This window comes from Euprymna scolopes, chromosome 2 (genome assembly GCF_053919585.1).
Source record: "Euprymna scolopes isolate OS-2025 chromosome 2, ASM5391958v1, whole genome shotgun sequence".
Lineage (NCBI taxonomy): Eukaryota > Metazoa > Mollusca > Cephalopoda > Sepiida > Sepiolidae > Euprymna > Euprymna scolopes.
Genome location: NC_136483.1, coordinates 65,947,591 through 65,974,679, shown reverse-complemented (window position 1 = coordinate 65,974,679; position 27,089 = coordinate 65,947,591). Strand labels below are relative to the sequence as shown.

Sequence of the window (27,089 nt, the reverse complement as noted above, 5' to 3'; positions counted from 1 at the left end):
AACTGCCAATGGATGATTGAAATTATTTTTTAAAGTAAATGCGTATTAGATACATTTGAAGCCAAAACAGCGCATTATTACAAAATAAACAGATATTTATTTTGTTTGAAATTTATAAATATATTTCGAAGATACACTCCATGATCAGTATGTCTGTCTTTTTGGGTTTTCTTTTTGGCCATGTTGTTGGAGCATTGAATCAGTAGAAGTCCGTTTGTTGTTTTTTACGGTAATCTTTTCAAATGTCAGAACGGTGTGTTGGTCACATGGAATTTATGTTAGAGTTTATGTTCATTGATACAGGCACTGGTTGAGTTTGAATAAAATCTTCAAAATATATTTATAAATTTCAAAACAAAATGTCTGTTTATTTTGTAATAATGCGTTATTTTGGCTTCAAACGTATCTAATACGTGTTTATTTTATTCAAACTCAACCAGCTCTTCTATCAAGGAACACAAACCCTAACATATTTTTTATTTGTTTTGGATATATGTAGTAAATGTGTTTTGTACTCTTTCAGGTGACTGCTGAATCTCAAGGAACTGACTATCGTTTACCTATGCCAGACATGGATGAGATTACATTTGGCTTTGGTTCCATAAATCCCCTGACTGGACCAGAAACTAACAAGCCACCCATCACGGATAATACGTCAACTGTCCCAGAACATAAGCTTTCTAGTAAAAAATTGACTTCAACTCCTTTTCATTTTGCTTCCAATGGTTACTCACAGCCAGATTTTTCTAATATGAGCGCTATTAGTGGTATGACATGTGCATCAACAGAAAATACGATCATGGTCGAACAACCGGCAATGAAGCAAACATTTGAAATTTCAAACAAAACTGCTGGACTGAGGTAAGTGAATTGTTTAACGTTTACAATGTCAGTAATTTGTATTATTACAGTCAGAATGAATTGAGTTTATAGTGTAACATCGTTTGCGTCTTTTGTTAAATTTCTTTTCACTTATGTTCATTCCAAACAAGGCAAACAGCCACTGAGACGTAGGGAGCATCTGAAGCGAGTTCTTCAGCTAAAAATATTTCAAAGGGATAGACTAGTGGTAGATGTGGCAACAACATACATAAGCAAATGGTGACCTGGTAGAGATACAGTATACTCCCAGGTGTGAGTAATTTTATAGCTTGGTAGGGAAAGCCCATTTTCTTTTCAACAGCCTTGGCAATGTCTTCAATGTATTTTGAGTGGACAGATTTTCAGTAAACACGGGTGACTACACTCCACTGCCTGTTTAGGGGTCAGATTTATAGAAGCATCCTAACTCACTTAGTCATGCAGCGAGAGATGTTTGTTTACATTACATTTAAATTTCTACATGTGGGTACATTCGGGAGCAGGAAGGGATTTCCAAAGGTAAACAGTTCTACAACAAAGTTAGAGTAGAAATCTTTCTGGTATCTGGGGTCCTATACAGTGAAAGAGTGAGATTTTTGTGATTATCACAACTATTTATGCTGAGGAGTTATAAGTGCAAAACGTTAGTCGGTATAACTGGAAATGTTTTCTCAATCATTAAATCATTTCTCTCTGATAGGCTCATAAGAGTAGTGGTTGATGGACAAAAATCAGAGGCCTGCAGTATTAATGCTGGAGTCTCTCAGGGGTCAATCCTGGGCCCAACTCTCTTCCTGATCTACATCTATGACCTCCCTAAACACATACTTAAATCATTCGTTGACATCTATGCTGATGACACGACCATCTATCGCAACACATCAAAGGCTGTAAATGACAAACTTCTCTCTGATTCTCTCTCCTCTGATCTCGAGTGCGTGGTTCAGTGGGGGAAGACGTGGCTGGTTACCTTTAATGCATCTAAAACCAAACTCCTATCCTTACATCATCAACGCTCTGATCCCCAGCTGGCATCAATTGGGATGGACGGCTCTCGTCTGGGAGAGGCCCCGTGTTTTAACAAGCTTCTGGATTTGACCTTTACTCGTGATCTGAAATGGAACACATACATCAAGTCTGTTGCCAAGGTCGCTTGAAAGATGGTGAGATCCTTCTACTGCTCCAGAAGATATCTCACTACTGATGCAATTCTCTATCTATATAAAAGCCAAGTACATCCAAGGATGGAATACTGCTGCCATATCTGGGCAGGAGCTGCTAAAAACAGCCTATCCTGCCTTGACAGAGTACAAAATAGACTTTGTGGCTTAGTGGGGGATGCCTTTTTCTCTACCCTGCAACCTCTCTCCCACAGAAGAGACGTTGCGAGCCTATCCTTGTTTTATCGTTATTTCCATGGCAGGTGCTCGTCTGAACTCCAATCTCTGGTCCTCCCTCGCCAATCTTTCATGAAAAACACCCGTCTAGCTGAATCCACTGTGAAAAATTTCCCCCACTCTTTATCTGTGCCTAAATCAAAACGTGGATTCCATGAACAAAGCTTCTTTCTTAGAACTGCACGCCTGTGGAACTCTGTTCCATCTGCCTGCTTCCCACCTGACTACAACTTGGATGTGTTCAAGTCCAACGTTAACAAATTCCTAATGAACCGCCCCCCCCTTAAGTAAACACTTCATCAAATCTCCACACTAACGTACTTGCAATAACCCTTATCCCTGAGTGGCTTCCGGGCCTTGATAAGTGGTGACCACTGTGTAAAAAAATAAAAAACTTAAAACAGGCACAGGAATGTAATATTGTGGTGATGAGACTGATGATAAACAAGTGGACTCAGCCCAGATGTGGCAACAATACTCCATGCATGAGTGAATGGTGACTTTGTAGAGATATGGGATACTAGAAAGTGTTAGTAGCTTTCTAGCATGGTAGTGAGAGCCCACCTACTTTGCATTTTTTTAGTCATGGATTACATTTTAAGTAGGATCAAAAATCAACTTGCTACACGTGATTGCTTGAAAAAAAAAAATTTTAATTAAAATGATTTACAAAGGAAATTGTTTAATTTATTGAGGCTTTTTTTTTTTTTTTTTTTTTTTTTTAATTTTTTGAAAAGTTATTTACATGACTGAATAATATATTCAGGAAATTAATTCCTACTTCAATCACGTGTATTCTTTTGAAAACAAAACACGACACAAATCGGATTATTTTGTGTCTTTTTCACTTTTTCACCTAAACAGCAGCAATCAGGGTTTTTTTTCTCTAACCAACAATAAAATAACACGCTAATGAGGCAGCGTCCAAAAATCGAAAAGACTCTTGTTAAGAAAAAAAATCCATTTTTTTTATGCAGTCATCTCAGGCTCTCAACAGCTCCTAAATTTGCATAATTGTATTCTTGTATCGGAAGAGTAGCAGGTTCACACACCATGGGCATTTATTATTTGTTAGGCCACTCCACATTGCTACTACATCTTTTTTATTGCCATGTCTTGAACAACTGAGCAAAGAAATTAAATGTTGAAATATCCAATTTGTTTAATTGTGAATTATTATAAATTCAACTTTATGGTAAGTCTGTAGACACAGTACAATTAAAATTATTGGATTTATTCTATAAAAATCTCTTGTGTATATAAAACTGGAAAATTTACCCCCGATATGTTCTTTTATAATGTTATAAATTTGTAATATGTATATGTTTTTCATTCACTGCAGTCCTATCAAAGAAGGAAGTACTGAAAGCACGCACTCGAGTTTAGAAAGTCGTACACTGGAACGGAGTCAACACTCCACTCATCATACAACCCATCTGCATTCAGCAAGTGTGACATCAAATGTTGTACATGAACCATTTAGCAAGGCGAACAAACAGAAAATCCTTGTCAACGTCATCCAATCGTTGCAACAATTGGAAAACTTCCACATTATTGATGGACTTGTACCTTCGTTTCGATCAAATTCGGAAGTTTCACTTGGTTAGTACTTCTACTCTTCATTCATTTATTTTGTTTGATTTGCATACTTAAAATTTTTTTTATCCCTCTCTCCTGTCTTTCCGAAGCGGATATTGATTTAGATACTCCATTTAATCTGAACATTTAGCAATGAAACTATTTTAAACGTAAACATTAAATAGTCCTCATGTCTAATATAGTGTGAACTGATCATGACCTGGAGTTGAATCTTATGTGATATGTCACCGATTATGATACGATTGTTCTGTGAATATCTCTCTGGTTTGTTAGTCAAGTCACCCGTCTGATATTATCAGTATTATTCTTGTTGGGATGGGGGATACTAACCATTAAATATGGTCAGAGTTTGAGTCTGGAACCACAAGGATTGCATAAGTTTCCCTGGTCTGAACTAGGAGTAAGCATCTGATCTGCATTTTTCTGCTTTTATCAAAGAAAGTATTGATGGAATCATTAATTGTGTTGGGTCGGACAAAGTTGGTAAGCCTGTGAGTTAAAATGACAAAAATAAAAAAAATGACCATACATAAAATTAAGTTACTTTTGTCTAAAGAAAGAAATATATATATATATATATATGAGAGAGAAAGAGTTTTATTATATCACTATTAAAGTCAGCTGCTACGAATGTCTTCCTCATGACATGCTCAGTTCAAGTCTAGCCTGCAGCTACTCAGAGGATCACTTATTCAAAAATAACAACTTTGCTTCTTTCCCCTGGACTCTCATGTTTTTTGCACATGTCAGGTGTCTTCATCATTGAAAGTCTCAATGGCAAATCAACTTTCAACCTTGTCAAATACAGATGGTTCACATTTGGATTTTTTGTGCAACAGTAACTTTTTTCAAAATATGAGCTGAAGATTTGACACTTGCTACTAAGCATAACCTTTCAAATTGTTTGATGGACTTGCTGACTATCCAGTTGAGACAAGTTTTTTATGGTTTACACACGTTATGCCTTTTGATAGCTGCTCGGATGTCTATTTGCTTGCAAACTTACTTGAAATTGGCCATAGTTTGTTGGAAGTAAAAATTTTATGGCTGGATGCCTTTTCTAATGACAGCACCTTCAAAAGGACAAGTATTTTGTTGACATCACCTTGTTTCTCAACGTCATCCAATCATTACAGCAATTGGAAAACTTCCATATTATTGTGGTCCTGGATATAACCTTAAACTATATCCAGTGGTGAGGTCCCAGCTTGCGGGCTTTGGGGAGTGTGGAGCCACCCTTTAATTGCGATTGCTCCCAGGTCCACTCTTACTCGGAGTGGTAGTACCTGTTAGGGTCCCAACTATGGGTTAAATAGAAACTGACTTGAAAACAACAAATATATTCTATTAAAAAATTATTCTTCAAAATCTTTGGATTCGGCATTAAATAACCTAAAAAGGGTTGATATGCTGTAAACCAACCAACCAACCAACATTATCGATAAACGTATCTTCATTTCATTAACTGAGCATCAAGAATATGATCATTCGTGCAGTCATGCTGTTCTCTGACCCACTACTACAGTTTTATTGGATGCCACAGGAACTACTGCTGTTGTATTGTTGGGTTTATATAACCGTGTCTATGTATGTCTAATGTATATAAGGTATATGTGTTTCTATAATCGATACTCGTATATCGTCTAGTGGTTAGAATTATAAGAACAGTTACTTTTTGTTGTATATGGGGTGTCTGTACATGTCGATCTGTTACGTGTATATTTAATAGTCTTTCTATGTGGGTGTTTTCACATATTCACGACAATATTGAATGGGACAATAAAACGGACAATCTTTAACAATGAGGAATAATACCCTTGTCTGCTTGACACCAGACAGGTCACATGCCTTATTTTCTCCCTTTCCCCTGGCAGCAGGCACCTGAAATGAAGGAACGAAACGACTGCTAAGTTATCATTTTAAAATTTTTATTTCCAAATGTTCCACGTCTCGGAGTTTGCAGCTCTTAATCTTCTCCCTTACATTTTCTTTAGTTTGTTCAGAGATGCTTCCATCGGACCACAGAGAAAACTCCTGTCCACTAACTAACCTAGTTGATAGTTAACACGCAAGTCTCCTCGACTTCCCATTACAGACTAACTCCTAATTCTGATTTCTCCTGGCTTACGTGTCTTTGACATTAGTAAAAGTGGATGATCTTATTTGTCACGTCAGCCACATCGTTGTTTACTTAACCAAATTCCAAACTAGCTTTATTTATGCTTTTCCTCTATTCATAACATTTTTCTTTGAGCCAAAATTCCCCAGTTAAATATTTAACATAAATATTTTGACTAACATTTTTTTCTTTTAAAACATTTTTCTAAATATCTTTTGAACCTAAATAATTTAACAATTAATCATAATAATCGTTCTGACCCTTGGCACTGTCTGCCACAACATAACAGATACTATACTGTGATCATAGCCAAAGGGTCACCACATTGCTACCCATGAGAATAACAGCAGATTAATTGTTAAATCCTTGGTGTAGGTGATATTAAGAATACAATTGCAAATTACTTAAGACCTCTACCTGGTCTTGGTTGACTGAACAAGAGCAAGTTACTTCTGTAGATTAAATACGATTCTGTTTGAAATTTTGTGCAAGTTCCCAAGTTTGAGAGAAAGATTATAGAGTTTGACAATATATACATGAAGAAGGTCAGAGGTTACATTGTCCAAAATCTTGTGCAAATAACACTCAAGATGAGAAATAATCCAAAAAGTTTTTTTTTATTTGTAGACCATTAAGATCTTCACGCTTCATGAAAAATGTAGGCATCCATTTTTTTTTTTTTTTTTTTTTTTTTTTGGGGCACTGAAACAGATTGACAAAATCTTATTTTGAAATTAAAAAAATAAGAAGAAAAAATTAATGTAGTTTCAGAACATTAAAAACATACAAATCAGAAAATTAAATGTTAATGTTTGTCATTTTTTTTTCTCAACTATTTACCATACTGCAAGGCAGTCCAAAATTTGTTTAGAATTTTTTTGCCAATTTTAATTGTTTTATTTTATTCTAACTTTTTTTTTTTTCAATTTTTTTTTTTTTTCAATCTTCATTGCATTGAACCTGTTGACAATTTGAAATATTTAAAAAAAAATAACAAAAAAAAAAAAATCTTTTTCAGAATTTTGGAGTGGTACGATTGAGACACAAATTGCCAAAGGTGGGAATGGCCAAATCTTCAAATTAGCAGTTGATTCAACTTTTGCATTAGATCAAGGCATAATTCAAGTGTCGATGAAGGTGAGTTCTGCTAACAATAAGCAACACTAACCAAATCGTTGTAAACTTATTGCTAATCCAAAATTGCATAAGAATTAATCAAAAAGTATATATACAGGCCATGGAATATAATTGCTTAAAATCAAATTAAATTATAGTCCACATTTCTTATGCTCACCCCATATGTTCCAAAATTTATAATGATCAGTTAATTATTTTAAAAGTTAACTCTGTACATACACATATACAGAAACATACACATACCTAACTTATGTATATATCTTTAAAAAAATTTAATGAAAAACAAGAAACTGTAGCCATCACAAATGATCTATTTTCTCTTGTGAATCAATGTTCCTCCCCCTCTTCGCTAAGTGATTTGGCCACACACTAACCGATCAGCTGGCAGAGTGAATTGATTCATCTGTTCTCTAAGGACTTCTTTATCATCTTTGGGAAAACATGGTCAACCAACAGAGAACTTGATTAGCAGTGAAAAGCCAGACATCTTTGTCTCACTTGACATTGCAGCAACAATGATTTTCTCTGAAAATAACTGGTGCTAATCTGAGACAACACAAGGAATGACTTGTGACTGCTACAAAATTTTTAGATATATGTAAACGGCTTAAATGATAAATGTGTTCAGTTGAATACACTCTATCATATAAATTAAAATATATCTGCAATTTTAAAGTTTCCAATATTTCCATTCTTGGTAACTGAAAATTCAGATACCTCTGATTTTTGTGAAATTTGTACGATAGGTATTGGATATCAGTAAATATTCCTCAAATTTGAGCTTCTTTTAGTATTTTAAAAGTTTTTAAGCGGCATCATATGGGCACAATCACTCAAGAGTTAAAATATTTCAGATTTGCATTAAATTTGATCTAGATACCAATTAAACAAGATTCTTGAAATGTTAATTTCTTAAAACTATAAGCTTTAGTTTTTAGTGTTTGTCTGAGCTCCAATCTATGGTACCCTCCCCCCCCCCCCGCCAAACTTTCATAAAAACACACTCAACCAGCTGAAACCACTATCAAAAATTCCCCCACTCTTTATCTGTGTCTAAACCTAAACGTAGATTCCATGAACAAAGTTTTTTTCTTAGAACTGCATGCCTGTGGAACTTTCTTCTGTTTCCCTGCTTTCCAGCTGACTACAATATGGTCGTCTTCAATTCCTACGTAAACAAGTTCTTGAGCCGTCCTTTTAAATAATTCAATTTACCAAATTTCCAATATTAACAATTACTGCAATATTGTGCTATTGATTACTCTACATTCATTAACCCTTATCCTCGAGTGACCTCCAGGCCTTGATAAATGGATGAATTCACAGCACTGATGCTTATCAAGGCTGTGAATTCATCAGAGCACATTGTCTTAAAGTATTTGTAAAATAAACACAAAGATGTGACGATGGAACAAGGGTTGGAGCTTGATTGACAGTGTGGGACCTGTTAGATTGGGTCAGGGTGGGGGCTTTTTATATCCCATCCAAGAGTCTAGTGGTTGATGCATCAGCCATATGTGGCAGCAATATTTTATGCATGGACGAATGGTGGCTTTGTAGAGATGTGAGGTGCGAGTATATTTTTAGCATGTTAGAGGGAGCTCGCTTCTTTCAGTGCATAAGTATGTCCTTATTGTGCAGTGGAAGATATCTAGTAATGTTAAAGCAATTCGAGACGGTACAATATATTTAATTTTTTTTTTTTTTAATTCTTAAAATTAAAAAAAATTTTTCAAGTGTTATTTTTGATTTTCTTTTTGAAGGTCCAGAAACCTGCTTGTCAATGGGAGTTTTACATTTGCAATGAAATTCAGCAACGATTAAAATCGTTTAAAGTGTCGAAAGATGTGGTAAGTAAATTTTTTTCAATATTCAATTGCAAGTTTGTCAGTAAAAAAAAAAATATATTCTCAATAGTTGAAAACTGCACTACTAAAAAAAGTTATGTTAGGAGATGGAACCAGCTTTTTAGAAGCCTTTGCAAAGCTTTTGCAAAGCCTTAGCTAACAAAATGAATTCACATGCAGACAGAGGCATCAGTGACATTTACTGAGATTATCAGTTTATACATCGTTTTAGCCATGTCTTGTTCATTGGCTTCCTGGAGAGAACTGGTTTGTAAAGCAGTAGTCGGGTATTAACAGATATCCTCATCACCTATTATCTTTGAATCTAACAGTATCACCACCTCACAAGTTTTAACTTTCTAATTTGTCAATTTATTTGTCAAATCGTTTTTTTGTTTTTTTTTTATTATCCCCCCCCCCTTTTTTTTTTTTTTAAATTCTATATTTATCTTTTTCAGTCTTCAAGCTTTATGTCTGTCAATGATGGATTCTTCTACACGGATGGCAGCATTCTAATAACACAGTTTTTTAAATATGGAACTCTTCTTGTAAGTTTCTTTGTTTGAAGTTTAATTAATATTTCCATTCGTTGACAGGTAAAGTTTTATAGATACAGATTGTCGTTAATCAAGAAGCAAACAAAAACACAGATTTTATCGCAAAAAAAAAAGGCCCAAGATTTATCCAGCATTGAGTATGAAATATGTTTCTATCACAAAAACTTTTGAAAGGCATAAATTCCTTCATTTCACCCATGTATTATTAAACAATTATTTAAAAAAAAAATTTTTCTTGACTTCCTTACAAAAAATAAAACATTAGAAAAAAATGGTTCCCAACGTTAATTAACTGTAAAACAACCGTCCCCTTGTGACGACGACCGGTTCTACGCATGCGTCAGATGACGTCATGACCTGATTTACTTTAAATAGTTGAAGAACTGACTAAATTTGTAGTACGTCGCGTTAGCTCAGTTAGTTCATTATCTAAACGTTTTGGGTTCGAATCGTGGTGTGAGATGTCTTTTTTTTTTTTTTTCGATTTTTTTTAAATTTAAATATTGAACCAGTGTTATTTAAGCCATTTTTCACGTAACGTTCGTTTTTCTGTGTTTTTTTTTACTTCGCTTATTTTTAGCGACACCCAAAAAAGCTCGGGTACCCACCGATTTTTTAAATTTTAATATCGAAACAGGCTTATTTAAGCCATTTTTCACAGGTTTTTTTTTTTTTTTTTTTTTAGTTTTAACGTTCGTTTTTCTGTTTTCTTTTTTTTTTTTTTTTTTGATTTTACATTTAACATCATTCGTTTGCCTTACGTTAGATTTTTTGTGTTTTTTTTTTCGATGTTTTGATTACCCCCCCCCCCCACCCGCTTAAGTTTTAACGTTCGTTTTTATGTTTTCTTTTTTTACTTCGCTTATAACAAACAAACCTGGTCATTGACCTCATTTGCTGAATAGCTATTGCTTACGTCATCGTCACGCTCGCACAAAATCTTGCGGACACCTGTCAATTTTGTTCTTACTTAAATAAATTCAAACATCTTTCAGTAACTCATTCTGGCTGGCCAAATGGTTCATGTTTTTTTCACATTTTATTTTCAAACTTCGCCTTAGGGCTTCGGGTTTGATTCCCCCCCCTTTCTTTTTTATTTAAGAGCACACACACCTCCAAACACCCAGGCAACGCCGGGTATCCCCGCTAGTATATATATATATATATATATATATATATATATATATATATAAAAGCGAAAATGTGTGTGTGTTTGTGTGTCTCGCAAAAACTTTCGACGCAGACCACGGATTTTCACGAGTTTGGTATCATTTTGAAGCTCGACATCTTGGACGACAGATATCGAAAAATTGGGCAAAAACATTCATTCCTTCATCCTTAACGGCTCTTTTTTACAGGGAGGGGTGAAAAAAAAAATGGTATCTTCATGACAAGATGGCTTTACGCATGCGTCAATACGCGCAAAAGACGTACATTGAATTTGTTTTAAATGTTATAAAAACAGACTTACTTTCATCCGCGCGTCTATAGCGCAGTGACAGCGTCGTTATCTAAAGATTTCAGGTTCAATCCCATTTATCAGATATACTTTTTTTCTCATATTTTAAACATTTAATATTGAAACAAGGTTATTTATACCATTTTTTCGCTTTTTGCTGTGTTTTTTTAGTTTTTGTTGTGTTTTCCTTTTTTTTGGGTTTTGTTTATCCAATTGTTTTAAAGAAGTTTTACGTCCGTTCGCTGTTTTATTTTTGTTTTTTCCGATTTTTTTAAAAAGCTTAAACAGAGTTATTAATTTGATTATTCAAACAGCCAAAGTTGGAAAGAAAAACTGTCTCACAGCAAAACTTAACTGCTGAATATGTTTGACCGCATTATCATTAAATTTGCACGCCTGTCGATTTAACGTTATAATCCTTAAATTAAGACAGTTTTCACTTCCTCTTTCCTCATGGCCGAGCGGGTTAGATGTAAGGTTTTTTCCCGTCTTTTCCACCTTTGCGTCAAGGCTTCGGGTTCGGGTTCGAGCCTACCTTCCTACCCAAACTTTTTTTTTCTTTTACATCTCCAAACACCCAGGCAACGTTTTTTTTTTTTAAAACAAGGTTTTTGTTTTTTATCTCCCCCTCCCTCAAACACACACACCTCCAAACACCCGAGCAACTCTGGGCAACCCTGCTAGTCTATAATATAAATCTCACCTGTTTAAATGTATGTATGTATGTATGTATGTATGTCTGCCTAAAACTTTCGACAGAGACAACGGATTTTCACAAGATCGGTATCATTTTAAAGCTCGATACTTCGGATGACAAATATCGAAAAATTGGCTGAAAACATTAATTTCTTCACCCTCAAATGAGCACTTTTCTATGGGGAAGGTCATTTTTTCGTTAATATTTTCGAAAGGTATCGTCTTTTCTATTGACTAACCTTAATTTAAACCTTCGTCACTTCTGGTTTGGCGATGGACGCAACAGCAAAGATGTCAGTTTTTTTTGTTTTTTTTTCCATGTTTTCCTTCTTTACGGTACGAGTTTCAGCTAGCCTACCTACTAAAATTATTATTTTTTTTGCTCAACACACACCTCCAGATACCTGGGCAACGCCGAGCACCCAGGCTAGTATATATATGTGTGTGTGTAATAAATATATATATATATATATATATATATATATAAAGGTGGGAAAGAACCCCAACAGTGTTTGATTAAGCAATCTTCATAAATAAGAACATATTTGACCTTCTACTGTACTGAATTTCCTGTCATTCATCCAAATTTGATATAAGATCAAGTTATACTGTAAAAGTTATCTATTATATAAAGGGCAGATGTCTGTGTGTTTGTATGTTCATCTAAAAGTAAAAAAACACACATCCACAAAATTGGTATATTCTTAATCTGCATTGCTGTGTCCTGGATGAATAATGTCTAAAATTTTGAAAAAAATATTCTCTTGAGGTTAACTGAGCCAGATTTTATTGGGGAGGGGGTTTATTTTTCAGTGTTATTTACAAATTTGGAAAGAAAATGCAAACTCATTACTCAAGAAATTTCTTATATAAAAAGTTGTGTGTGTGTGCAGCTAGAGAGGAATGGGCTGGATGAAAGAGAAAGGGGATTAGAAAGAGGAGGAAAATAAAGAAATGTACAGAAAGTTTTCAATAGAAATAGGTTATATTTTTGTCCCAGGCAGTTTCAGATAATACAAAATCTGATAGTGCATAAAATCAGCCGATAAGAGCAAGTGAATGCAAGGAAATTAAATTCTTTATCTGAAATCGATTTTAATTCATTTTTGTTTCTTGTTTGTTTAGGATTTGGTAAATAAACAGTATACTGACCCTAACTACGGTTTGACGTGTGAATCTTTAGCTGTTTATTTTCTCATTGAACTACTCACGATTGTTGACCATCTTCACAAGTGCCAGATCATTCATGGTGATATAAAACCAGACAACATCATCTTGAGATCAAAGTAAGTCATCTTGATTTATTTACTCAAAATATGTCTTGTAAACAAAAAAAAAAATGTTACATTTTTTTTGTTGTTTCAATCTTTTACTGCTTGTTCGGAATGATAACGAAAATCAAGAAATTAACTTTCAACTAAATGCAATGTTATCTACTTAAATATTGTGTCTAAATGACTAACCTATTTATTACATAACATAAGATGTTTACTTTCATGGTTCAACAATCTGCCATTATTATTATTTTGAAATGTAATTTAAACAACTGAAGTAATTCAGTTTGGAATTTGTGATAAAATTATAATTTGCAATTTCTTCAAAAACAATTTTTATTAATAATTTTCTACTTGTTATTTTTCACAAAGAATATGTGCGCTGAATTTAATGTTTTACTGGAGAGAATGAATTTCTTTCTAATTTCTTGAGAAATGTAAGAAGTAGACAGACAGACACTTTTTCAACATTCGGCTTAGATTATCTGTTTCTACATTGTCTAGCTCATTTGTAGGGTTTCTGAAGAGAACTGAACTTAAACTCCTAGTTTTCTCTTGCCCAAAAACGTGACTCATTCGTCATATCCTGATATTGTTTGACTGTTTTGTCTACAAAGATTAACTTCTGTCCCTGTTTCAACTAGCCTTGCTTGTCTCTGGATACAATTGTGTCTGCAAATAGATTATCGTGACATGCACTAATGGTGACCCTCATAAAAATACACACTAGCTAACTTAATCACTACTTAGTGGTATAGGATCCCTACTCTGTAACACATCTTCTTTCTCTACCCCACCTCTACATGCACTCTCCCCATCGCCTTAATATCAGTGTTAAAATAATTAACAACAAAAAAAAAGAATTGTTTACACATCTTGATTCTACCATTTTAGGATATTCACTTAGAATAAAAGAAAAATGTGAAAATACGTAAAATCTATAAAAGTATAAAATCTGCAAGTCCTGCATAAACTTTTCACATTTTATTCTAATTCTAGCATTTCAGCCCGGCGTTGCCTGGGTGCTTAGATGTGTATGTTGAGCATAAAAAAAAGCGGTCAATTTTTTAAACTTTGATCCCTATTATGCCCCTTAACATTTATTGTTTTGGGCTCAAATCAAATTATTAAGTTAGGTACATGTCCAAGGAACCTATATCTAAAATTTCAAGTGTTTAGACCCAAAATTGGCCAAGGAGTTTGGTAGAGTTGTCAAAGCTCAAATCGTTGAACTTTGACCTCTTAACAGCCAAATCTCTGGCTAAAAACCGATCATAGATTTTCCCAAATCTCAGTACCCTGTATATCAAATTTCGAGTCTGTTGACTTAAAATTGACAGTTATTGCGTAGGGAAATGTACAGACACACAGATACGTTCACTTTTATAGATATAAAGATAATGTAGATTTGCATGTTGTACATAATTATTGTATGTTGCTCATTATTCAGATGAATTAATGAAAAGTATTTCAATATATCCACACGTTTCAAAACCAATCTTAATTTTAGGGTCTTTTTGAATGTTTGAGATGAAGGTTGATAATTTGTATCATTTGGATTCTTCAGACTACTGTTCTCATCTTGAGTGTCATGTTCAATGTTTCAGTCGATGTAACCGCCAACCTTTTTCACCTGTATCTTGTCGTGGATAAAGTACTTGGTAAAATTCGATTGTAAGTTACACTCTTTTAGAGATTGAAGGTTCAATCCTTAGTGCAGGCGACACTCAAATATACAATTGTGAATGACTTGGGACTCCTATCTAATCATGACTGAAAGAACGAGAACATGTTACTCCCATGGATTAAATAAAGGGTTCCGTTCAAAATTCTGTGCAGATACTCATGTTCGATAAGATAGAACTGAAGGTTAGATTCCATTGACTGAAATATTGTGATAATGACACAAAAGCTGAGAACAGTAGTCCAAATGACACAAATAGTGTTAATCATTTAGTTAAAAAAATTTTTCCCAAAAAGAAATTCTACAAGCAAAAAAACCTTTATATAAAAATATCTGAAGAGAGCTGAACAAGGCTTGAAACGCGTTATAAAAATATTTAAAAGTGACATAAGTCTGAAAAACCTAAAAATGTTGATGGTTACACTCTTTTTTAAATATACATTTTTTTCTCTCATTGCACCCATACAACCATCACTTTTGAGATATATATATATATATATATATATATATGAGTATTTAAAAATTTTATAAGGCAACATAAATATTCATATTAATATTTATATTAATCCTATTTTGATAAAAATGCTCAATATTTGAGATAGAGTATCAACATATGAGAGGAGTTAAAATTATGCAAATTGTGATTTATGACATTTATTGTTTATCAAACAAGAAATACAAGATAAATTATTTGCTTAATCCATGGACTTTCAAATTTTGGTTTTTTTCTTCAAAAGAAAATAGTTAGAAAAGAACTTTTATATAGACTAGCTAGGTTAGCGCAATAATTGAAAGCATCAAAGTTTGAAAAAAATAATGCAGGAAGGATTATATAGAAAGATGTACTTCTTTAAATATAAAAGCAAAAATGTATGTATGTGTGTTCACTTTTTCTGTATGTCTACAAAAGGCTTTTTTCAGAGAAGCGGTCAGTCGCTTCACAACTTTTTAAAACTTTTTATATCACATATAAATCGTAATATCTCACAGTTAACAACGAAGCTCGCCTGTCTATTTAATTTGCTCGATTTCGGGAAGATAAATATTCAACATTTGTCGCTCGCCGCATGTGGGTTAGTATTTTTCCTATAACATCTTGGGAAAATAAAAATCCCGCAGTCAAACTTGACCTCATTAACTCATTAAAACGGGCACCTGCCAAATCCAAGTAATTAAATAAATTCAAACATGTTTCCGTTAGCATCTCGCGGTGGGGCAATCGTTAACGTCGCACGTTTTTTTGTTTTTTTTCACATTTTAATTTACAACTTTGCCTCAACAGTTTGGGTTCCATCCTCATACTTACCTACCAAAACATTTTTATGTGTATATATATATATATATATATATATATATATATATTTATTCATTTGTTTATATATTATGATAGAAATGCTTACTATTAGAGATAGAGCATCAATACATGAGAGGAAGTAAAATTATGTAAATTGTAATTTACAACATTTATTCATAAAACAAGAAATACAAGATAAAGTGAATCATTTCCCTATTTTATGTTTTGTTTCTTGTTTTATAAACAAACCTTTGTAAATTATTTGCTTTTCACTCCCCTCATACATACATACATATATATATATATACATACATATATATATATATATATATATCTGTAAATATAAAAGCGAAAATGTATGCATGTTCGCTTTTTGTGTATGTCTGTAAAGGGCTTTTTTCGCTGGACTTCTCTGTCGGCTCATTCCTTAAGACTTTTTATATCACGTCTAAATGATAATATCTAAAAGTTAGGAATGGGGGTCGCCTGTCTATTTAATTTGCCCTACTTTCACATGCTATTTTTTTCCAGATTTTTAGAGTGTCCTGTGTATCTTTCGCTTTTCAGTATAAAACAAGCGAAAACTGGCTTGCAGCCACGTCATGTTTCAAGGTCAAACATCACGCGACTTAAGGTTCTCGCATCTGTTAATTTAATTTTATAAACGTTAAATTAAGATGCTTTTCATTCCTCTTCTCTCGTGGCCGAAATGGCTAGGTCCCAGGGTTTTTTTCCGTTTCGTTTCCATCTCCACGTCAAAGGTTCGGGGTTCAAGCCTACTTTCCTACTTTTTTTTAAACAGGGTTGTTTTGATCACCCCCCCCCCACCTACAAACACCCGGCCAGGCCGGTTACCCCCCCCCCCGCTAGACTACTCGTGTGTATGTATATATATGCAGCAAATTTAATGGCAAGAAACATTTCAAACACTAAATCAGATTTTTTTTCTAATAAATTATTGAAACAAATTTCCTTATGAAATTTTAAAAAATAGTGCAAATATAAGCGATTTTAAGAATAAACTCTATGATTCAGAAAATTATATTAAAAGAATGAATTTGTAAGGACATTTTTACAGACTATCTGATGAAATATTTAAATTAATCTGTATTAAAATATCAATTTTTTTCCTAAAAATTGATCAAGAGATTAAAAGAAAACGTTCATAATAATGCAATATGGTTACATATCATTCTTCTTGCAGGAATCCAAACTTAACAAATTTAAAAACCCCGAAACTCTTGACCCTGATTGATTTTGGGGAAAGTCTTGACATGAAGAATTACCCAAAAGGAACTGTATTTACTGGTAAAGTGCTCACATCTGGATTTCAGTGTGTGGAAATGAAGACTGACCGACCCTGGACGTATCAGGTAAAAAATCTATTAATACAATTTGCAGCTTTTGATTTAAGATACTGGCAGTTGTTTGGGAAGCATAATTAATTTGAACTCATCTAAAAAGAAGTCTGTGTCTTCATGATTAAACGCATTTCCATACGACATTTGTAAATGTGGTTAAAGATCGGACGAAAAATCAAGTAGGGTAAAATTATACGTTAAATTTACTGAACAATCTTAAAATTTTTATCCAATATTTTTTTTTATCGTAACCTTAACATGTGCATAATTGTTAGCATAGGAACATTTATTTTCACCCCAAACAAGGCATATTGCCACTTGAAATGTAAGAGGCTACTATTTAGGATCACGTCCAACAGCTGAGCATTGGACATCTGTTCACATTACATTTAAACTTCAGCTGGTTAGTACAGTCAGGGAAGCAGGAAATGAAGGGAATTTCAAAGCCTAGCAGTCCGAGTGAAGAAACCATTAGGCATCTAGGAACCTCAACAGCAAAGGGGTGTGATTTTTCTGCTTGTTGAGTTAGTCTGGAGTATGTTCGTTGTGAGGGCACATGCTATGAGTTCATCAGAGCGCATTCTATTGAAGTACTTGTAAAATGGACACAACGATATGACATTGTGGTAATGGGACAGAGGTTGGAGCTTGGCTGACAGTGTAGGAGCTATTAAAATTCAGACTATTTTTTTTTTTTTTTTTAATAGACTAGTGGCAGATGCACCAGCCCAGATATGGTAAGAATACTCCATGCATGAATGAATTCTGGCTTTGTAAATATATACGATGTTCTTTGATATGAATAATTTTCTAGCATAGTAGAGGGAGCCCACCTTCTGTGTTTATCTGTTGCTGTCTGCTTACTTCGATTTACTTGAACCACAATTTGCTTTCCACTGTGAACTACAAACTTTCCTCAACTTGTAAACCGTTGCCAAACCCGTAGCCATTCCCCAAGTAAAATAACTTTAAATATATATGCGGTCTTTTTGTTTTAGTTATTGCCACGCCTTGTTCACAATCCTATTTTAGCTTTTCTTTGTGTTCCTTCGACCTCATTATGACCTTAAGACATCCAGTGATGAGATCCCATTTGACGGTTGTGGGGAACATGGATTTGCCTTTTAGCTACCATTGCTCCCAGTTCAACTTTGGCTTGGAGTGGTAATACCTGTTAGGGCATCTGGTGCTACCAAATCAGGCTGTCTAAAGATACCCGCTTTCTGTCCAAAAATGTACCAAACATTACAGATGACTGAGGACCGCCTGTGAATTTAACATACTCTTGACACTTCCTCCTTTGGTGGAATCCGGCTCAATCCGCGTAGGGTGAATACTGTAAACAACAATAATAACATTGTCTTTCAACCAAACCTATTTCCTATACCTTTATTAACATGATAAACTTATTTCTTCTTTTTCCTTCATAACACTCAGAGAGAGGAGGCAACAATAGAACCGTGCTCACGCGGCCTTCTGCTGCCTTTAAAGTAGATTAAGGTCTCTAAAAGAGATAAAATACTTAGTGCTGATATACACAATACGGCTGTACATCTGAAAGACCTAGGATGCACTCAACGTATCCGTACTGCCTTCAACGTATCTTTTACAACCTTCTTTCTGACCAAATCTTATGCTACACGATTTGTGCAAGATGCAACACTATTTGCATCACAGACTCTTCTTAAAGGGAGACTTAGCTGATTTGGTCACGTTCTTTGAATTCATACACAAGTTGAGAACTCCTATCACACCTGCTAATTGAAGAATGTGCAGAGGTGGCCAACTGAAGACCTGAATTGGAACAGTAAAGAAGCTGGTAGCTTGTCTCTGTGTTTTTAGTGTTACTCACTGGAACTGGGAATGATTGAGATATGTCAGGACTCAGATGATGATTGACCACAGTGGACCACCTTGATGCAGTGAACTCATTTGGAACTAGCTCAGCCCCATCTCGGGTGATTATCATTATAGTTACATTAAGTATATTACTAAAGGAAAAAAAATGCAATTCTAGAAGTGTAAGCCATGTTTAGTTTCAAAACGGTTTCCGATGGTTTGTTGTTCAACACAAGTTCTGGGAGGGACTGGTTTGGAGTAGACAGAACAGTTTCCGATGGTTCGTTGTTTTACACAAGTCCTGTGAGGTGACTGGTTAGCATGCGGGATCATACCCCATCATACTCCAAAAACATTGTAACCTCCTCCCTATTTTTTATAATGGGTGAAGTCCCTTATGTTTATTCTGCTTAAAAATAAAAATATATTTTATATTCAATTATACATAACAAAATCAGAAATCATTTGGATCTTAAAATTTCAGCATGTAAAAAGAAGCCATTTTTGTGTTCAAATGTCAAACAGATATATATGTGTACAGAGAAGAGAAATAAAAGAAAAATGGAACATATTTTTACCTTAAAAGGGGATGGGTATGTCAAAAAGAAGCCATTTCTTAAATTTGATTATGTAGTTTTGTTAAAAAAACAAAAAAAAACGCATACATATAAATAAATATACATGCAATATGTACCTGTTTAAAAAGTTTTTTTTGTTAATTAAAACAATGCAAAAAAAGACATTTTTGATAAAGAAAAAACTAATGTGCACAAGAAAAAAAAGTCAATTGTAATTTATGCACGCTTTAAAATAAGCATGCAAAAAGTATTTGCCGAAAAGAAAATACGCACAGAAAATGTTTGCAAAAAAAGTGACTTTGAATTTTTTCTTTATTTCAGCAAAAGTATTAGTTATGCTTAGTGGGTTAAAGTGTTAATACAAACAAATTGGATGCAGTTTAACGCAGGACTAATTTTTTTAATTTATAGAAATTTATATATATACAGGCCTGTGAAAAAATTATTCAGTTGAATCCCCCAACAAATTTTAAAGAAAAATGCTTTATCTTTATTCTTGTTGCGAGTTTTGTGAATACATCAACGATATTTTGTTTTGATGATATGTAATTCAAAATAATAGATTCCTTTTTCACCTCGTTTTTTATGAAATGGTATTTTATATCTATATGCTTAGATATTTGGTTGATTATCGTGTTCTGGGCTAAGACTATACGTAGATACATTGAGGCATTCAATTAAGCATTTTTATGTCCATTTGATGGATGTTTAGATCATATTGCGATGCAGTTTGCAACAAAATTCTGATTGTTGTTAGGTTTGTGGTAGGTGAAAACGTATAAAAATATTCTATACCGTAAATCTGAGAGTACCCTCTAGCAACAAATCTAGCTTTGTACTGTTCTATGCCTGATGCTGTAGTCATTTTTGTAAAGACCCATCTTGTAGAAATAACGTGTTTATCTTTTGGGAGAGGTACTACCGTATATGTATTATTTTCGGTCAAAGCATCTATTTCTTTTTTCATGGCTATTTTCCATTCATCACAATGTTCTGAATTAATTGCTTCGGTGAAGTTTTTTGTCGTATTTTCCATGTAATAGCAATAGTTCATTTGATAATTTTTCATATTGTCGACCACAAAAAAATTGGGCTGTTTTCTATTTCTTTTGAGGTATCTTTCGACTTTAGCATTATCATCATCATCATGGATACTCTTGTCCCTGTCATCTTCATTGTCTCCATTTGTTTTAATAATTTCATAATAATATAATTTCATCCTTTTCATATGACGGGATTTTGTCTTTAAAATTAAACGTGTCTGAATTTTACACGTCGGATTTTTTAAAATTTTATTTTTCTCTGGAAAAAATACTAAATTAGCTGGACTGTTTTTATCGTATCCAATAAATATATATTTTAATATTTAATTTACTCTTTTTATCTATATATGCGAAACAAGTTGAACCAAATACATGCATTCGGCTTAAATTTGGTTTTCTACCACAGAAAGCTTCATATGGGGTTTTAGATAGTGTTTTGTTAAAGCACCTGTTTCGTATATAGGCAACCGCCATAAGTGCGTACGTCCAGAGCCTTTTGGGGAGTTTTGATTCAATGAGTAGACATCTTGCTATTTCAAAAAGTGTCCGCCAGGATGTTTCCGCAATCCCTTTTTGGTGTGGCGATCTAGAGGCCGACTTTTCATGCTTGATACGATCGTTAATTAGTAAAAGTTCAAAGCCTTTATTAGTGAATTCCATACCGTTATCAGAACGAATACATGTTACTTCACTGTAGGGAGCCATGTCGGCTAAATATTTTTTAGTTGCTAGCAGGGTATCAGATTTGTTCTTTAAAAGTAAACCATTATTAAACCTACGAAATTCAACATATATCTATAATGTTCTCTAGCTATCGGTTCCACAAGACCATTCAAGTCACAATGCACCAGTGATAGGATTTTCTTGGCCTTCTTGTCTTGTATTTTGTTTTGATAGTTTGTCATTTTTCCCTGCGTACAAACGTTGTAGTTAGTTTTTTAATGTTTTTATTTTCATTCCATCAACTACAGTCGGCAACTTTTTGATATCAGGAATATTGCAGTGTCCAAGAATTTTATGCCATGTCTGTAGATCATGGCAGGCAGTTTTTGATGGGACATTATTTAAATAATATAGTCTTCCATTTTCTTTAATGTCGAATACAGTTCCATTCGGGTACACCAGTTTTGATTTATTGGGACTAAAGTTTATATTTGCACCTGGTTTTGTGGCAGCTTGTACACAAAATATATTTTGTTTAAATTTTGGGATTAGAAGAGCGTTTTCTATACAGAAACATAGTTCAGCTTTATCAGCTTTATTGTTCCTCAGCGAGATTTTAGCATCGCCTCTTTTCAAAACGATATCATTTATTCCACTCCCGTCAGCTAGTTCTACAAAATGATTTTGTGGCTTAAATTTGGGATCAAAATTGATTAAATCAGATTCCTTTGTAATCACATGTGCCGTTGCACCACAATCGACAAGAAAATTATTATTGTTTGTTGAAGCGTTAAACATACATGAAAATAATAATGTATGTTCGCTAACGGACCTTTCCACATTTTTTAATGGAGTCGCCATTTTGAGTCCTGTATCTACATTGGAAACTCTTGTGATTAGGTTGTCCACAATTAGAGTAAATAATTTTTGTACTTTTCTTAGGAGAAAATGTTTTTGGCAAAGTTGCAGATTTTATTCCCGGCATGGGTATAATTTAATTTTGGTGTTTTTATGTGTGCATTTTTAAATTTCATTAATCACTGATATGAATGAAAAATTTACTTTTGATATTCTATTTTTAAGGTTGAAACTTTGCTAGTATAACTAGTGGTAGAATTGTACTGCCTATTATTGTTGGGACAATTAATCGGAATCAGGAATTGGAAAAATCAGAACTCTTGAGGGTATTGGAATTGGAAAAATTTGTACCTATTTTTCGATGCCAAAAACGATTCTTTTATTTTTTTTATTTGATTTTGTTTAAAACAAAATCTTCCACTATTGGTAGAAATGTTAAAAAAATATTTATTGATTTTAAACAGTAAAACTAAAATTCTATAGATCATCTCTCACAAGTTTTTTTTTAACATTTGAGAAAATATATACACATTTAGCATGTGTTTTTACAGTAATCGGGAGGAAAAATAACTCTATGGTATATTAGAGATTTATAAATTGATGTTTTTGAATCGTCCCATCACTACTGCCTATAATAGAAGGCATAGTAAACATGCCAACAGTAGCACGTAGCATCGTCGATCATGCACGGTAGTAAATAATCATGCAAGTACTGAGAACCACATCATAAGAATTAAAATGAAATTTGAAACCGGAACAGTAGCAGAAACTTGCAATAAAACAAGTGGACAACAGAAGATATTGTCTTCGGTAAAAAAAGATGTTGTATATAATCATATTCATTATTTTCATTTGTAGAGTATTTCATTTCAGCTTCCACATCATGTCCGGTCAGTCGGAGAGAATATGCACCGTTTCAAAGTCTTCCTTTTGACAGCTTTTCCGTGTATCTACCCCCTCTCTCTCTCTCTCTCTCTCTCTCTCTCTCTCTCTCTCTCTCTCTCACACACACACACTAACGTGAGACCTCATTATCAAATAAATTTTTCAATATAATGAAAACTAGAAATTTAATGGTTTAGCATTTTGCAAATTCTTTCATGACTGAACATCTTATATTTTTTTTCTTTTTTTTTTTTTTCCTCACATTTTTGCTGTGTGCAAACATGCTTTATCCTGGGATAGCTATTTTTCTAATATATGAGCATGTGTGTGTGTGTGTGTATATATATATATATATATATATATATATATATATATATATATATACCCCCCTCTTTTTAATTCTTTTTCCATTTCTTTTGATTTTATTTATTAGCAGGTCGTCCGGTGTTTCTCTATTGTAAAATGCACTTAAACATGATATCTTAATTTATTGAGAACTGCTACTCTCTTCACTTTTCCTCTCCATTTGTTAATGTTTTTTTTGACAATTTCCAATTTAATTGGTATTTTGATATATTAATTTTTTTTTTCCTATTATCTATATGCAAAATATGCACACTCACACTTAAAAATAGTGAATGCACCATATTCCTTAACAGCTAAATGTCTAAAGGTTTTTTTGTTTTTTTCTTGGACATCATAGACTGACCTGTTTGGAATTCTTGGAAGTGTCCATGTTGTTTTATTTGGAAAGTATATGAATGTATTTAATACTCAAGGCAAATGGCAAACTTCTTCCAATTTCAAAAGGTGAGTTAAAAAAAAATCTTTTTTTGTTGTTGAGAACATCATCTACTTGTAAAGTTGATTTGCTCTGAGAATAAAATATGTTGGAGGTGGAGCTTTGAAGAATCTTTTGGATAGTCAGGCTGATAAATGTAGAATGACCAATATTTTTTGCTATCATGAAACTAATGCAAATTTCAATGATAAATAAATCTTCGACCTCTGCCCAATTTAAAAAAATATATTAAATTCTAATCTGTGATGTTAACCATTTTAAATAAACTGGCATAACATAGATGTTTTCTTGAATTTTATAAAATACATATATCTAATTTTAAATGTCAGATATGAGAAAAGTATTGCTAGTTTTTCTAAGAAACTAGAAAACAATTTGAAGTTTTAGGAGTGTTGCTGAAATGGGAAGGAAAGGCAAAGAGTTTATGTAGAAATTGCAAAGATGGCAGCATATAAAGATCAGAGTAATGCATTTTGTTTTAAGTTTTCAGACGTTTTTGTACAGGCAAATTGTTGTAGCCTCTTGGAAATTCATTATGTTATTGCTATACATGTTATGTGATGACTGACCAATTTTTATGATTTCAGGTTCGAATGAACAGCTACAGCAGGAATTGGAATACACTCTACTAAAACTTGATCGTCACAGCTGGTGAATTTAAAAAACACAATCTGGACATGAGAACCCTTTAGAAAAACAATAAAATTCTGTTTTAAACTTGGAAAAATTGTCAAAGAAACATTGAATACTTCAAACTGCTTTTGGACCATCTTGCATAAATCGAGCATCAGTTTTTGAGTAGCATAAGAAATTTAAGGAAGGCAGGGAGTCTGAGGGATGATAAATATAGGAGGTGTAAGGAAGTTAAAACATCAGAGTTGATTGGCTAAATATAGAATTTCATGAATAAGGATCATTGTATGTCTATAGAGACAATAAGTGCACAGTTTGATGTTAGTGTGGGAACTGTACACACAATTATTTGCGAGGAATTGAAGATGCAGAAGATTTGTGCAAAGTTTGTCCCAAGGGTAGAGAAGATCAGGAAGAAAGACGTTGTCATAACCAAGATGGGCATCAAGACACTTCCTCACCGTCCCTATAGTCCAGACCTTGTTCTCAGCGACTTTTGGTTATTCCCTAAGCTCAAGGAAAACTTTAGAGGCTAACGTTATGAGACAATTGAGATGAAAGAGGCTGCGATGAGGGTCACTGACATGCTCACACAAGAGGACTTCCATGGGGCCCTCCAGAATTTGTTGAAATGGTACAACAAGTGCATTGCAGCCAGAGGAGATTACTTCGGAGGGGACTAACGTTTCATGTGTGTATTATCAATAAAAGTGCCCATACAAGAAATAGTCTGGAAATTTATTGAAGACTCCTTGTATTTCTTAATATGCAGTGAAATTTTGAGATTAGTTCAAATTATTATAACTTATTTTCTCATGAAATATAAAAATGAAGAAAAGATGCTTCAGGGCTGAACAATTTAGTTCAACAAACAATAGTGTAATAATTAAATGTAATTGTGAAAATCCTAATCTGAAAACATAAAAATGTTTTTTTTAAATAAAAATGAAAGGTAAAACTAAAAGTACCATGGTTCTTGCGCAACACCAAATAAAGACAGCTAGTTGTAAATAAAGTTAGAAATTTTGCAATAAAATGCAATTTTTTCTTTTTTTAAAATAAATGCTACCAAAGGAAATAAATTTTCTACTTATCTAGATGGGAATTTTGTGCTTTTAAAGTATTTTAATGTATTAATCCAATAAAAGTATGATGATTTTTACCTTTTTTTTTCAAGATAGCAGCATGAAGCCTCAGTGTTGTATATTTAACAATTAAAAATTGAAACTTAAACAAAAATACAGCTAATAACTTGGTAGAAAACTTAAATTTCAAGAAATTTGTATAATTTTTTTTATTTTTGGGTGATTATCAAGGCTTTGTAGCAAGGTTTTACAAGACTTGCATTTTGGATAAAAAATGTAAATTTAAATGTTAAAAAATAGTTTAAAGCAAAAGTTCTAAAATATCTGACTCTGTACAACTGTAAAATATGACTTATTTTAAAGTCTTCTGATATTTAGATAGTTTTGCTTATTTAAGGATTAAAAAATTCAACTTTGATTTCTAGCATTTTTATGAGTCTAGCCAAAATCTGACTGCCAACTCCAATAAAAACATCAAGAAATTATGAGTTCAAGGATTGAAATGTGAAAATAGGTGAATATTACTAAGATATGAATAATGTAAATTTTATTTCTTATGTTTTTTGTTTTTATATTTTTAATGGTTTGTTTCCTCTATTCCAGCTTAGTAATATATATATTTTTTTAATTCCAGAAAATGGAATGTCCCATTATGGAAACAATTGTTCCATGACTTTCTGAACATCCCAAGCTGTGACAAGATCCCTAACCTCCTTGCAGTCAGGGACGAGTTCATCAGTTATTTTAATTCATCACTTGTCCATGATTTCAAGAAAGCTCTTAACTTATAAAAGAAAATAAAGAACATTCCTCTGTCTTTCAATTTCAAAACCAAAAAAAATTTCTTTATTCTAAATTTTTCCTTTCGAATGAGTAACTTTCTTGTTAAAAAAAAAAAAAATCAAATACCTTCTGTCTTATCTGCATTATTTTTCTTCAGATAATCAAAAGTTTTGTCTGATGTGCCATCTCCCCATCTTCGGATGCATTGTTCATTTATTATGATCCCCACACGGACCTTGTAACCTACATAATTGAGATTTATCTGTGCATTTGTAAATATAAGAAAACAATCACTGAACAATACATATGAAGAAAGAGAGAGAGCACATGAGCCGATACATAATAAAAATAGCAATTTTTCTTTGGATACTAGAGCAGAAATAAACAAGTAATTATCACTTTTCATTTAAAAAAAAAAAAAAAATCAGACCAAAAATTTGTATATTTGAACTTTTCAACTGGATATCTTTTTGTATTTTTTAACTTGTTTTTAATATTTATTTGTTTTTTTTTCTATCTCTTCTGATATCACTTATCTCTTATTCTATATCTCTTTTACCTGACACTCTCTGTCTCTCTCTCTCTCTTTTATCCGACTCTCCCTCTCTTTTATCCGACTCTCCCTCTCTTTTATC

The 27,089-nt window shown here is 33.2% G+C and overlaps 1 protein-coding gene across 1 annotated transcript in view; it reads left to right on the top strand.

Moving 5' to 3' along the window:
* LOC145291834 (mitotic checkpoint serine/threonine-protein kinase BUB1-like) overlaps window positions 1-26,878 on the top strand; it is an 85,918-nt gene extending 59,040 nt beyond the window's left edge. Inside the window, exons 16-24 of the mRNA XM_080137721.1 lie at window positions 524-861; window positions 3,601-3,860; window positions 6,995-7,113; window positions 8,877-8,963; window positions 9,419-9,508; window positions 12,798-12,958; window positions 17,129-17,297; window positions 23,855-23,961; window positions 26,306-26,878. Of these exons, the coding sequence (XP_079993847.1) occupies window positions 524-861; window positions 3,601-3,860; window positions 6,995-7,113; window positions 8,877-8,963; window positions 9,419-9,508; window positions 12,798-12,958; window positions 17,129-17,297; window positions 23,855-23,961; window positions 26,306-26,462 (1,488 nt within the window). The 3' untranslated portion in view covers window positions 26,463-26,878. The remainder of the gene's footprint in view (window positions 1-523; window positions 862-3,600; window positions 3,861-6,994; window positions 7,114-8,876; window positions 8,964-9,418; window positions 9,509-12,797; window positions 12,959-17,128; window positions 17,298-23,854; window positions 23,962-26,305) is intronic.
* The last annotated feature ends 211 nt before the right edge of the window (window positions 26,879-27,089 follow it).